Source organism: Acanthisitta chloris, unplaced genomic scaffold, assembly GCF_000695815.1.
Source record: "Acanthisitta chloris isolate BGI_N310 unplaced genomic scaffold, ASM69581v1 scaffold3336, whole genome shotgun sequence".
NCBI lineage: Eukaryota > Metazoa > Chordata > Aves > Passeriformes > Acanthisittidae > Acanthisitta > Acanthisitta chloris.
Window position 1 is genome coordinate 115,203 of NW_008679697.1, and position 15,413 is coordinate 130,615.

The 15,413-nt window shown below is 40.3% G+C and overlaps 1 protein-coding gene across 1 annotated transcript in view; it reads right to left on the minus strand.

Moving 5' to 3' along the window:
- The window catches only part of LOC103804771 (sodium channel protein type 5 subunit alpha-like), a gene marked incomplete at its 5' end in the record, with an annotated part of 72,386 nt that overhangs the window by 36,627 nt on the left and 20,346 nt on the right, over positions 1 to 15,413 (minus strand). Inside the window, 2 exons of the mRNA XM_009077401.1 lie at positions 3,657 to 3,811; positions 13,240 to 13,360. Coding sequence (XP_009075649.1) covers positions 3,657 to 3,811; positions 13,240 to 13,360 — 276 coding nt within the window. The remainder of the gene's footprint in view (positions 1 to 3,656; positions 3,812 to 13,239; positions 13,361 to 15,413) is intronic.

Here is a 15,413-nt window from a genome sequence, read left to right on the forward strand (position 1 = left end):
TGACCTGAGAGAGATCTATTCAGCTTTCCCTTATAATGGACACAGGCTTAGCTATCTGTATCCAGCCTCTACTGGCTGTACTGACTACACATCCTTTGAGCCTAAGTAGAGTTTATGCATCCTGAATTTGGGAGCATGAATCTGTGAGCAGGGTATCACCTCAAGCTGCCCAAGGACATCCTGCCATAGCTCCCATTGCTGTGCCACTGCTATCCAGACACCTCAGGTGTCCCAGGGCACAGGATACCTGTATTTAGGAGTCAGAATGTGACCCTTACATTTAGCTGAATAGATCTTATTGCTAATGATGACAAATTGGGTTATTAACCTGCCCATGTTATAGAGTACCAGAGGTCCCTAACTTCTGTTCAGTCATCACATTTCAGGTAGCTACAGCTATCTGCCCCAAGAAATGCTCATTATTATTCACTTAACTGAACAATTATGTTTTAAAGGTCAAGGTATCCATCTCTGCATCTCATCTGTCTCCCTAACTAATCTTATGCAGGGCCTTATGAAAAGAATTTCAGTATCTGTATCAAATACAAGCAACTTAATAACCCCTTTAAAAATATTTAAGACATAAAACAATATGCCTACTAAAAGACCAAATAAAGTTTTCTCATAATTTAGCCTTCACTTTACAATGCACATCAAATAAAATGCAGAATCCTAGTGTTAGTGTTGCATAAATACAGCCCATTTTGGAGCTTCTAAATTGAGTTACAGTCTGCTTCCCCAGCTACTCTTGCCACTGCCATTACACAAGCTGCATCCAAGTCCCTGTAACCTGGATAACCCAAGCTTTGACATATTATGCTCACCCCATCGTGTGACCTAGAGCACTTGGCAGCAAGAAACAACATTATTTGAGAGGGTCTGTGCTAATCATCTGAATTATCTGCATTTACATATTTCAAGGTCTGTAGCTACTTTCTGAGGAACTTCAAAAAGTTAGCAAACACCCAGTGCCTGGAGATATAAGAAGTGTGGTACTTGTCACTCAAGCAGTCACACTGCTCTTTTGCCTGCCAGGGAACAGTAATTAAACTGACAAGAAAGATTTGGCATCCTGTGCCAAAGCTTGTCCATTTGTCCCCACACTTTGGGGTGATGCTTTCACTGCAACTCAGTCTCCTATCTTGCCTTCAAAAATGATATTTCAAGGGTGTGAAATAGCTGTTGGAGAAAGCCACAGAAAACAACGCACAGATTGGAGTTTATCACTTCTCATAGGGGCTCGCTCACTTTGTCAGATGACTTGCTGTACTTTGCAATTACTGCAAAAATAACAACAAACTATTTAAAGTGATTTCCTCCTCTCCGTCCTTTGCTCTCCCTATTTTCTACTAACTTGTCCAAAAGTACATTGTGTTTTGTCTACTAAAAGCACACCATGCATCAGGAAACAGCCTATTAAGGGATGAAATATATGCTACCTGAACACTTCTGTGCTTCTGGACAAGCTGTGGATATTACCCAAATGACAAAATTCTGGTGCTTTGCATTTTTTCATGGTGACAATGGATGAAATCTTTGCAATATAAAACATCAAGAAGGGTTATTTCTTCTGCTTCATGTTGTGAGTCAAAAAAAGAGTCAAGCAGGATACCTGCAGTGTAATCCACAGTTACTATTAAAAATAGACTTCCAGTTCGGGTGCTTATGGCTTAAACTCTTAAGAAAGGCTTCTGGATCTTTTGCAATAAGATATAGATATATTCCAACGGTTTAATTACCACACGCAATTATATGTTGGCTTAAGGGTATATATATATAGCTCTTCTCCCTTAAGAATTTAGTATGTCCCAGGGATGTAGCCAGCTGAGCATAGTTTTTGAAAGAGCTCACCCCAGAAGAACAGAGGAAAAAGCTGCATGTTGCCTCCAACATCTCCAGTCCAAATACTGAAGTGCAGTGCTGGTATGTGAGAAAATGCTGGATAATTTGCCCTTATACAGAATCGCATTGGCTAAATTGAAAATTGCAAAGTCTAAATGAATGTGTGCAGTGAAAACTAAGTGGGATTTATATTGCAGTGCTCAGTATCTAAGGCACTTTTAATTACACATGTAAGGGAGCATATTAGTCTAAAGTGTAGTATATCAAGCAACATTCCCCGTTTAAAATGTCTTCAAGAATTAACATTCTGATTCTCAAGCTGGTGCAAAAACTGTCAGACTCGATTTCAGCAAGGCTGTGACAATTTTCAGCAGTCTACTATTTACACAAGTGTTTCAGCCTCTTATTTTTCATCATAAAATAAAATCCTCTGAATGAAATTTCAGCCCATCCCTAGTGGACCTGGAGAACAGTCCATTGCTTTGCTTTTTGCATCAGCATTTATGTATTTCCAGCTTCTTGTCTCCCTGCAGAGACTTTCTTTAAACTACATAAACCCAGCACTTCTGTGTTTTCCTCTTTTTTTAGGCCACTGATAATTTGTGTTGCTCTCCTCTGGAGTTTCTTCATTTAGACCATGTCTTTCCCAAAGAGCAGTGCCCAGAGCTGAAGCCAATCCTCCAGCTGAGGCCTCCTTGATGCCTACTGGAGTGGAAGAACATGACAATTTATACAGCCCAGTGGGGTGTTTGGCTTTTGTGCAGTACTGTGATGTAGTTTATCCTGTTTGTTGCCCATTCTTTTTAGTAAATCTGCTACCTTACAGTCATCCTGTACCATACCTTTCTGCCTGTGACTACTTCTGATGAGATGAAGCAGGCACATTTCTAAGATGATGTTAGCCTTACTATTTAAGGCAGATTCACCCATTTGGCAGAAGTTAATCCTGACCTCCAGAAACACATGGAGAACCTGTCCAAACATGGCACTGCCTGCAGCTTTAGTAGGTGTATATCTTCCTCCATTATGGAGTAGAAGACCAGTGAGCATCAGACCAAAGCCTGGAGAGCTCTTGATATACATCTTTGCTCCACATCAGGATAAAAACCTGGGAGAAATCCCAGCTTCACTGACATTCCTGATATGAAAATGAAAAGCATAAATCTATGCTGCCATATCTATGAAGATAGAGCTGATAATTCAGAGAGGATAATCCCAGCACACAGTGGGATCTCAGGAGGAGAGGAACTCCTATCAGAGTCCTGGGCAATGACCAACCTGTCTCCATACATGCATGATAATTTGGATGCAAACAGGAGCTACCTGTGCAGGGAAGGTACAGTGGGTTAAGCATGAATACAGGCAACCACTAGCTCCAAGGGTAGCATGGATTCAGTGTCCTCTGTGTCTTTTATGATTTTGATTTGCTGGTTACAGAATGTGCTTAAAAAAAAAAAAGAAAAAAAGAAAAGTCACCCCTGGAGCAAAATACAAGTCTCCAGATGGGAACTCTAATGGAGCAGTTATGGGATGCTGAAGCAATAACACTGGAAAACTTCCTAATACAGACTTCCTTAGGGATTTGCTTTTCAAAACATGTGCAGGTCAGAATTTTATGTTGTAACCAAAGAAGGTTCCCCACCATATTGTAAAGGCAGGTGAAATTAGAAAAGCTGAAGACCTGTTTTAGCCCCAAATATGCTTTGCTTTGAGAAATGATCAGTAAGGGCTCATAAGACCTTAGAGACAACTATCTGGAGATCAGTGAGACTCATGGCCACTTTCAAATAGCTAAGTAGTGCTGTCACATTTACCAGGGCTCCACTGCTCAGCAGGATCATGAATATGATGAATGTTTCAAACCAGTTGTGTTCGACGATTCTGTAGCAGGTTTTCCGCAGCCTCCACCAGATTTTTCCTGGAAATTTTGTGATGTCCACTGAACAGCATGGGAAGAATCGCACACAAACTGTAAAGAAGTAAAACAAAAACAAAGGAATTCATAAAAAAGCCCATTTAATTCTTAAAGATGCAATAAGAATCTGCTAAACAATATTTCTTTTTATAACAAGATGCTGCACGCAGTCTTTCCTCCCTTGTTTTTCTTACAAACCCCTTCTGCTCTGCCTTCCATTTCTCCCTCTCACTTGTCTATTAAAAATCACTTAAAATGTGCCCCAGTGATTTCTCCCAATGATTTCTGTGATACAGAATATATTGGCCATGAGTCACCAGTGCCCTAGGTCATACACAAAGTGTTAGCTGAGCTCAAGCAACACCACTGATCAGAACTAATGACTCTAGGAGGGTATTACCAATTACGTCCACATCCTTTTGACTGGAGGAAGGTTATTTTCTTGGTACTATGATAATACTGGAATTACTGATTAAAAGTGGCAATCTGATGAAAGAGATATGATGGGAAGAGGTGCTACAGTGCAGATGGGACCAATGTGTTGAAGATACTCAGGCAGCAGAAGCAGGAGCTTTTTTAATGGACTCTCATTACCCTGAATAAGACATTAGAACAACCTTGGAAATATGTTGAGGCAGTTAAATCCCCTTTGATGTCAGCAGAAATTTAGATATCCAGTCCATTGCAGGTTCCCCACTGATACTTCATAGCACTTTCTGACCTTAGTGACAAATACTGTGTGACAGTTAAATGCTGTGGTCATAATGGGGTCCACACAAGGATTTCTGATAAGCAAAGCCATGGCCATTTTTAGTTTCCTTAGCAACATTAATTTGTTATAGCAAAAGGATATTGTCATTGGTAACAGACAGATCCATCTCTCCCATTTTAAAAAACACCATGTGCATTGCCTTTTGCTGGGTAAGAACTTTAAATGTCATGAAAAGATACCCTAGTAGCCAGGAATTGTCCTGGCCAGTCAGGCTTATGTCAGACTCAAATTTTTCAGCATTTTCTGGTAAGAATGACCTGCTTTCAGAAAGCAAGCCTTTTACTCTCTATATAATCCATGTGTTATAGAGAAAGAGACTTAACTGTACAGATTTATCAGCCCCATCACAAGAAAAAATACATGGCTGAAAGGTGGCCAAGGTCACCAACATGTCTTGCAGCATGCAGCAACTGCTCAGAAGTGACAAGGGAGGACGTCTCACCATGGTGATGTAATGCAGTGTTATCGCAAGTAGAAATAATATTTAGGCAAGGCAGCTTGGGAAGGAAAGAGGGTCAGTGCCAAGGTTACACAGACAGCAGATACTGCTAATTCAAGGTGGCATAACTGAGGCACTTGAGCTGCATGTGATATGCAAGAAGATCAAGTGCAACTCCCAGGATGCCGGGATTCCCAAGCAGCTGGAAGTGGGGCTGTGCTGGCAGCAGACTCTGCCAGGAGGAAGAGAGCTGCTAAGTCTGCTGTAGTCCTCCTGGCATTTTCTGCAGGTTTTTATGAAGCAGCACAACTGTAGGATGTTCCATACATGAGCCACTCCCAGGTCTCCCCTTTCCCTCCCATTTCTGAGGTTTTGGTTAGGTATAGGCTCTTGCCTACTGAGGGTTTGGTATGGGACCAATAGGACAGTAAACCATTTATGCAAAGGAAATGGACTGTGTTGCAAATAACTGCCTGTCCTCTAAGTGTCTGCATCACACAGACCCACACCAGTTCCTAGTTTACAACTGTATTCTGGAACTCAGAGAAATTCTGGGCTCCGTTGAAATACACTAAATTAATCAAACTATTTGAGAAAAACACAATGCTGGGAGAAGACAGAAATACAAGAACCAGCTCCCTGCCTCTTTGTAGGTCAGGTACCACTTCAGCAAAGGCAAGTATTATTCTTCTAAGCACTTCAATCCTAAACGCTAAAGAATCAAGGCAAGGGCTAAAAGGACACCGTATTAGTCACTACTTTTTGCGAAAACCAGTATGCTGTTCACAGATGGTAATGCATGTGGTTTGGGTATATTTTAGGAAGTAGGTACATGGAACAAACATCAAGAATGCAACACTGCTTGGTACCAGCATCCCTATGCTAACATACTCATATGGCAGCTCTGCTGAGAGACGCCCATCAGTATAATCCCACCAGCATGACATGACAGAGGTGGGTATTAGTTTCATGTCTTAGCAGCACTGCCAGAAATACCTTGCACTGCTTCTCACCCCACACACAACCTGTATGGTCAGTACCATCTTTCACATGTCTGATTCACATTCTGTGCTGCTATGCTGGTAGATTGGCCACCTCATTGTTGACTCAGGTTTGGGTAAGGAAGACTAAAGACTTTGGCTCAAATCCCTCACTTATCACGTGAACAGCCTAATGAACAGGTTGTTCACTATGTAACTGTGGATTTCTCACGTTTTTCTCATGTACTGGAAGCAGCCACTGTTTCTAATAGAATAAGCTGTCCTTCTGTCTCTCTTTCCCCGAACCAATTTCAATTTGAAAAAAAATCAGCTTTTTATCTGACTTAAAACTTTTATTCAGAAACTTTTCATTCTTGTCTCCTAAGCTGTCTTCTAGATGGATACTTGGCTTTTTAGCCTCCTAGACAAATGGCCCATGCTCAGCTAGTAACAGGCATGACATGCTCTGTCATCCTTTTACAGAGTCTAAATGCTTTGCCAATACTGTTGGAAAAGGTTAGGGTCTCACAGGAAGTGGTTTTCCCCACTGTAAAACAGTTGGATGAATCATTCACTGGAGGAGTTTGCCTCTGTCATTTCACTACACAGGGAGTCTACATGATTACCTGAGCCCAGGCACAGCTAAAATTAGGGGACCACCTTCACATTACACACTAATGAGCAGGGCACTCTGTGTTCCAAAGTCACTTTATTTGTGATGGAAAATTCTTACAAAATGGTTAAAACAGGTTATTACTGATTCAGCCAGCTTCTATCTGATAGTCTACAGGTACAGAAAGGCATTTTTAAAGACAGAAAGCCAGGTAGCACCTGGTAATAATTTATATTTTTTATGCTCTTTGATGGCTTTCATGCAATTTCAATCTGAAAAAAAGAGTCCTAGTTACTGCCAGTAATACCTTCAAAAATCAAAAATAGCTTCTCAGATGAGTCAGCCCAAATTCACAGTGCTATTAAATCCCATGCTTTTAATTGGGCCCAATTCAGAAATGTTTAGACCAAATTCTGATACAATTACTAATGTCAAGTAGCACTTCTGTGAATAATCATGCTGGCTGCAATTCAGATGAAATGCTACTTTTAACTATTCATAAATTGAAGTGAAAAGGAAATGAAATGAAAAATACAGAACTGACCACAATTAAGTCTTTTAATGAATTAATAAAATTCTGCTTCCATTTCAAATTTTCTGACTTTCCTCACAGTGTGTTTTTCATGCCTATGCTTTTCTGGACTCTCTCATAATGTTGGTAGCCTACTGTTCTGGTCACTTTGACCCAAGCTTACGTGTGGAAATAGAAGCTTCACCAAACCAACAAAAAAGTTTACCTGGCCTTTGCCAGTAGTCTAATAGACTGATGTGGATTTATTTTATTTCTCTGAAGTCAAAATTTCAAAATCATTCTAATGGGTCTAAGGCATGACCTGGTGAGGGTCTGAGCAACCCTAACTCCAGCTGCTTCTAAGGCAGGTGGTCAGCAAAGCCCAAATTGTTGTTTTGGAAGCTAAATTATCCACATGAAGAAGACTATTCATGAACATCTTTATGCACGGCAAGTGCCAAGGCAGGAACAAACCCTTTGGCATTTCCTGTGACAGCATTACTCATCCTGCATTATCTAACAGGTTTCTGCTATCCCCCTGAAATCAGTGCAAGTAGGGAATGGGTTGTGCAGAAAAAGCTGATCACTTTGTGATTTAGTCAGGGCTTAGTTTTGCCATTGTAATTCATGTTGGCCTGCATCTTTTTTTGAGAGCAAACTGACTCATTTCCACCATGACCTTTTGGGTAGTAGATTACTGCTCATCAGAAACACAGAAGGACAGAAAAAGTCCCCCCAAAGGGTCAAATTATTTGCTGGTAAATCAGTGAAGCTGTTCTGAGCTGCATCAGTGGTCAACTTGTCTGTTTTCAATTCATCTGAACATTACATACCACTTCTCATGATACAGAGACCTATTTACCAAGAAGCTTTTCAAATTCATCAGTATTCCATGATATTACTTACTTTATGTTTGCATTTCATAACAAGGGGAATTATCCCTTCAGTCACTAGGGTGTCCTATAGCACAATCACAAACTGAAGACTAAAATATATCTCAAAACTCTTACTTAAACATCTGCCACAGTGATAAAAAAGTTACCAAGAAAAAACTGAAAAATATAAAAGGCAGGTGGAATTTAATTTACAATGCATTTTGTGCAACTATTCCCTTAGTTCCATGTACACATTTTATAGCCTGGTACATTCTAATCATGGAGCTGTTAGACCTGATTGCATTACTTTAGTGCACTGGTAAAAAAGTCTCTTTGTAAATGTGAGAGCTATAAAAACCTTTCTCCTCAATGCATGACAGCCAAGCCAATTGATTTTAGGCTTATGCTATCTGTTCACCCCAATACATGTATTTAAATTTGCATAAAATTGTTAGTTGTGTTTTGGATGGAGTGGGCTGCTGGTTCTCTTCAATAAACCATGAGCACCAATTAATTTCTTCTATACTGTTGTCCAGTAAGTCTGATATCTTGTGTTCAAACTGCAGCAATTTTGTTACTACCTTTACACAAGAGTTCCCAATTATCGGGACATTCATTTTTACAACAAAACAGTATTTTGCTTAGCTTTGAATGCTAGTTACAAGATTGCTTGATTTGACACAAAATACAGCTTCCTCAGCAAAAACTCAAGCAGGAAGGTATTTATAACATGGTTTTAATATACATATATGTATCTGTCAAGCTGGGTTTCTAATGACCAGTCTGGCTAGCTGGGTATGCATCAATTTGTGATTCCCTAAGATCTGCCAGTGGAAATGGAGTCCTTTGGGAACAAGCAAGAAAGCAAACCTGGCTGCTAGCCCCTTTGAAAGTCCCCAGTTGTCTCCCCATGCTGGAGAGAACACAGTCTCTGCAGACCCTCCTTATTTAATCCCTTCTCATCTGACTCCACTGCTAACTCATATGGCAAAAGGTTGGAACTAGATTAACTTTAAGGTCTTGTCCAACCCAAACCATTCTATGATTCTATGACTGCACAGTTGGGTTTTATAGTGTACAGCTCTAGGGCTAACATGGAAGAGATTTGCCATCACTCTCTCCAGCATTTGGGTACCTGAGACACACATGGAGATTTGAGTTTTAATTTGTGTATTACAACTGAGTGCTGCCAGGAGAGGCTCTGACAAAGCCACAGTCTGCCTGGTGTTTTTAGTCTTCCAAGGGCTTAAAAAGGGTCCACTTCTTGTTTACCTACTGCTATTCTCCTCAAAACATACAATCTCAGAGGACACTACAAATAATGGTGTGACGCCTTGAAGCAAAAGCAGTGGACAGCCTGGCTTACCATTGATGTCATCCGTGATTTGAGAGAGGGGGTGGACAAGTTGAAATCTAGAGGCCCTGTACAACCTGAATGAATTTAACTCTGTACATGCAATAGGACTATAAGAGTCTTATGATGTCTGAAAATTGCAGTATGACCTTCCTGATGGAAAAACACACAGTGTCTCAGGCATTGTGGATAAAGCTACATTTTCTCAGATCTTACGGCAACATTTTTAAATTTGGGTTTGTGGATAGAGCTATATTTTCTCAGGTCTTACGGCAACATTTTTAAATTTGGGTTTATTCCATGTTTTTTTCCTAGGATGTCAATTAACACATTTTGTTGGGCTTGGTTGGTTTTACTTAGCTTTTAAGCATCATCTGATGGCAGTTTAGATTTGATCAGTTTAATGGTATATTTTATCTCCTCTTCACTTTTTTATTTCTAAGCAGCGAGCTATATTTTCTCAGGTCTTACGGCAACATTTTTAAATTTGGGTTTATTCCATGTTTTTTTCCTAGGATGTCAATTAACACATTTTGTTGGGCTTGGTTGGTTTTACTTAGCTTTTAAGCATCATCTGATGGCAGTTTAGATTTGATCAGTTTAATGGTATATTTTATCTCCTCTTCACTTTTTTATTTCTAAGCAGCCACTATCCGCGCCTGGGCAGGGTATGACGCAGATCCCACCGATAATCAGAAGAACTTCACTTTAGTACGTGGCATTTTCCAGCTGCGATAATTGCTCCTACATGGTCACATGAAAAGATGGGTTTGGGTGTCCTTGGTGTCACGAGTTGCCATGAACGGCGTGTTAAGCAAGGTAGCTCATTCTAGCATGACCATCTGACGATACTCCCTTTGCCAGCGCGCTGTGTCCGGGGAATTACGCTTAAGGACTTGGTGAAAACTTTCTCCTATTAGGGTCTGGGAGAGAGGAGCGCACTGGGGCCAGGGGGCTCTCGTTGGATGACCTTCTCTGAGACACAGAAGATAATGTCCCAACAGATAGCATTTTTTGATGCAGAGAACACATACCAATGGAGGTAACAGGGCTGGAGTGTTGCAAGGCATCTGGAGGAAAAAGTACCCAAATAGCTGGCATTGCCTAGATGCTGCTTTCCCATCAACTGGCAACAAGAATGGTCTCTCCATTTCTATCAGGTTTTTCCCAGCAATACTTGCTAGCTGCCAGCACTGTGACCCTGCCTTGGCTTCACATTTCCTGACCCTAGAATGTTCCCCGTTTACCCTAATCAAAGTTATTTTGAGATGATAACGCATTAACAAATCTCCCCAAGAAAAATGACCTATGGCTTATCTGGGTCACCCAACTCCCGGAAAACTGTGACCTCAGCAAACTTTCAGCAACTATTTCAAGAACATGCATTATCTTCGTTGCCTTTGTTATCTGAAAAAGGGGCCTGAATCTGGAACATATTTGTTCAGGACATAACCTATGCTGGATGTGTTTAGAAATGTCATAGTTTGAATTTAGATAGCTGGTGAGCTAACAAGGTAAGAAATTAACCCTTCCCCTCTCCCTCTTCCTCTTCACCTAAGCTCCTTCTTTCACAAACATTATCTTCTTCTTCCACAAATATTAACTGTTCATTCTTCTAAATATAACAAATATTTTTGTATCTCTATTACAAGCCAGTAAAGGCTACTGCACACCCTTATATATTTACATTTTAATACTTTATAACCTTGTCATATCTTAGCTAACTAGACTGTTGTTTGTTGGCTTGCTTGTTTTTTAACTAGACTGAAGTGATAACTGCATGAAGTTTAATTGAAATGGTAAGTTTGGGTAAAAATTTTAGAAGGCATTTAATAGAGCAGGATTATAGGAAAACACTTTGTTTCCATGCATAAATAAAATTTAAAAATGTTTATGGCAGTAAGAGTCATCTGGACTTTCAGTTTATGGCACTTTGACTTGAAATTGTTATGAGTAAATCATCACACCAAGTTTATGCATTTTTGCTGAATCCATAAGGAATGTGATCACATTTAGCCTACACAGCAGATTACAAAAAATCTGCATGGATATGTGCTGCACAGAAAAGGAGAGCTGATATGTCAGGGAGGATGTCACCTGCAACTCTATCCCCACTGTTCCTGAAAACCCTGCACTGGGCCGAGGACTGGGAACAGGTTCTCTTTCAATTCCCATTCAGAGCTCAAGGCTCAGCTGGCTGTACCCTGGGAGAATGGAAAAACACCCTGACTTGAACAGGGACTGCTGAAGAACTAGGAGAGATGAGGAATAAAAGACAAAAGGCAGGAGTAGGGCTGTGCAGGAGGAAGGGTGAAGGAGCCAGCAGGGTGGATGAAACCAAGGCAAGCTTGGGGCTTCAGCCCACAATGCCTTCATTTCTACATTTCTCTGCTGCCAAAATAGATAAGTGGGCTTCAAAACTTGTTTAATACTTCCAGTGATCCATCTAGAAGAGCACTGCTTGCTACTCTGCCTCCCATTGACAGCAGTGAAGAAGATCTGACAAACTGGGTTGGCACCATTGTGCCGGCACGATGGAATTTCAGGCAGTCTGGTTATTTTAAGGCAGAACAAATTAGAGAGTGCTGCTGCTCTGGGAATGTGTTGTGTGATGTCTGCTTTATTTCCTTTTAAAACTGAAAGGGGATCATGGCCAACCACAGTTTCAGAATTTGTACACTGGCATCTGACCAGCACCGATCTTACAGCACCGGCTTGTTTAAGCATCTTTAGCATAATCACTTCACAGTGCACAACATAGATTGCTCTCACTAGCCTTGTTAAGAAATATATTGTGAAAGAATGAAAACACTAGATCTAATTCCTAAATGTTCTTGTATGGGCTTGAATAGTTACACCATGCTTTCTTCCATCAACTGCATTAATTTTTGGCTGCTGCTTTTAAGCAGAGCTGCCAAAAAAATGTTTAGATCCTAGGGACATTTGTAAGCCCTGCAGGGCTCCCTTACCTCATTCAATCATCTTTCTCACAGATATAGAGATGCACATTTTTGCTGACTTCAGGGGCATTCATATACCCAGCAAATCATCTCTGTCTGATCCCATCTGAGCCGCTCTGTTTTTATTTATAATAATCCTTGAATCTTCAAGGGACTACACTAACATTCAGCTAACCCTATTTTCCCTATCACAGATTTAAAGGAAAATGAAGAATTTGAGACTGAGATAATATTTGGAATAGAATTCACTCTGAGAAGAAATAACTTAGGGTGTTATTTACTTTTTATATTTATTTTAACATAGATCTTCTGATGCAGCTGGGTTTTTAAAAGTGTTTTGGAGCAGGCTGGTGTTAAAATATTAATAAAATGATGGTGCATTTCAATATTAAAAGAGATATGTAAATGTGATATGTTGTTATCTAAAGTAATTAGGTTAAATACCCTTTACATAGCATTTCCCTGGCCAAATAAAAGTTACTGAATGTGCTAATCTTGACACCCTTTAAAACAAATGGAAGAGTCCTGGGGACTCATGAGATCTCTGGACAGTTTCTTTTAACTGCCTGTATACACTGAAGCAACAGAAACATCCTGATTTGATCAGTTCTCTACCAAATTTGATCATGCACCAATATTGAAAAGCAAAAATCTTCATTGGCCAAATTAGAAAAATCAACATTTTAAAAAAAAGAAAACCCTTTATGGCACAAATGATGATTTATAAAAAAAACCTAGTTCTGTAGAAGTTGCAGAGCATTTTAGAGCAAGCTTATCTCACCTTGGAAATCCAAAGATTAATGATAACATGGGATTTTGAGTGTGTTTGGAGCATTACATTGTCTGGGAAATGAAGTGTATCCAGTGAAATACTACTGCAGGCAGCCAGAGTAACATGGTGTTAAGGTGGAGTGATGTTGACTAAGAGAAGGGGAGGTTTCTTGCCTCAGCATTGCAGTGAAATATGCAGGCTCTTACCTTCAGGGAAGCAATCTTCAGGCTCCATCAGCTCCTCAGCAAACTCAGGGATCTGCTCCAGCAGTTCTGCAGGATTTGTCAAATCCACTGTGCTGCCTTCAGAAAGACTGATTTCATCAAGCTTCTTGTCAACAAGGGCAAAGATGAGGAAGACAAATTGATCAATCGCCCTGAAGGAAGTAGCTGAGTTTTTATTCCACTAACCAACATCCCAGCCAAAGCCACCACAACAGAGACATGGCCATGCACTTCACAGGGTGCCCACTCCTCAAGCGACAGCTCAGCCTATACTGCAGTGAGCCTAAGGGTTCAGCCATCAAAAATAACCACAACAAAAAGTTAACACTCAAAACTTACATTTTAAAACAAAAGAGAAGCAAACCATAGAAAGATAGTGAACAGCCACTGAATATTAATCATAGACTCCTAGAATGGTTTGGGTTGGAAGGGACCTTCAAGATCATTTAGCTCCAACCCTCCCATGGGCAGGGACACCTTCCAAAGCTCAGGGACACCTTCCACTAGACCAGGCTGCTCTGGTTAATGGTAGGTGGAACCTTGGAACGATGGACCCACTCGATTTTACCTCCTGAAGGCTCATACCTTCAGACCAGAAGTGGGACCTATTTTCTGACATGCTGAAGAATGTATTGTTGGGTTCCTATCTCTGGGGCCTCATTACTGGGGTTCCTCACCCACATCTGTGATAGGTGAAATCTACACCTTGTCAGTCAGAACCATGCTGTGCTCCCTGCTGCCACAACTTCTCCTCCAAGATGAGCAGAAGTTTCTCTGTCATCAGGGTCCTGCCATGCAAAGATATAGGTACACTCATCTGAGAGGGCTCTTCTACCTCCCTCATCCCATGTTCTCATCATGTGATGTGGCCCCTCACCTTGCTGTCACACACTGCTGATCTCAAGGTGATGTAGGAGGAAGGACACATGGGTTTTGGAAGCCTCTCAAAGGTTCCATCACTTGCCTGAAATACTTGACACCACCATCTTAGGTGCATTGTTTAAATTTAGCGTTTCTCAGATCCTCCTCTGCAAAATGGGGACAAGAATATTCCCACTCCCTGAAGCATTGGTTGTCTCATCTATTTAGAGCAGGAACTCTCAAGCAGATCTGGGTAAAAAATTTCTGGGGAATATAGCATTTTCAAAAACTGTTTTGGAGGCTGAACTTGCTACTAAAACAGACGTGATACATGACTAAATAAGTCATCCAAATGAAATTTCATTTCAGATAAATACTTTCTTTTAACAGAATCAAGACACCTTTTTAAAGAAGAAAACAGGAAATGTTTTCCCCTCTATTTTATTTTGCTAGTGAAAATAAAACATTTCTATTTTGTGTTTATTCAAAATTAAATTTTCCTTGATTATTTGGCTTGGCCACTAAAGTGAAAGATCTGATATTTACTGAGCACTGGTCATGGTTTATTTCTGACTGTGTAAGAGCAGTATCTGGTGTAAGTGGGCAATGCCAAAGTTGGTATCTTTTATGGGTCATAGCAATGCCAAATATCTTTAAGCAGGAAAGGTGTGTTATGTGTGGACTGTCTTCCTCGGTTCTCTAAGTACTTACTGAAAGCTTTTAGTGCTCTATGTTGCAATACTATTGCCTTCATTTTAAAAAAAAATAAAGACAATAATACTTACCCACACATTTAAACAGCCTGTGAGATAGTTATACGAGAGATGGCACGTACAGAGAAAGTATTCTTTTCATGAGCATGATGGTGATGGAGTTAGAGAATAGGTACAGCTTTATATATCTATTATTAATGTGAAAATGGGCCCTCTGTTTTCCAGTATACACAGTCAATGCAAAATTTATAGCTGAATTCAGAGAAATGCTGAACCTGGGGTAAAATGGGCAAGATTGAACATTCCAGCAATACTTGCAAGCGGAGATAGAAACTACTTGTTTGCAATTAGCTGCAGCATTCAGAAGGTCATAGTCTTGACTAGGGTTTTTAATGCTCTACTCAAAAGGACTGCAAATGATTGAGAAGAGACCTTTTAAAAAGAGAGTCAGAACAGAAACAACACCACAGGTCAACGACATGGATAAAGCTTCTAAAAATCCATATTCAGAATGCAGCTGTCATATAGAGCCCATTTTCTACAGACTAACACCAGTGTATGATGGGGGAAAAAATGTCATAC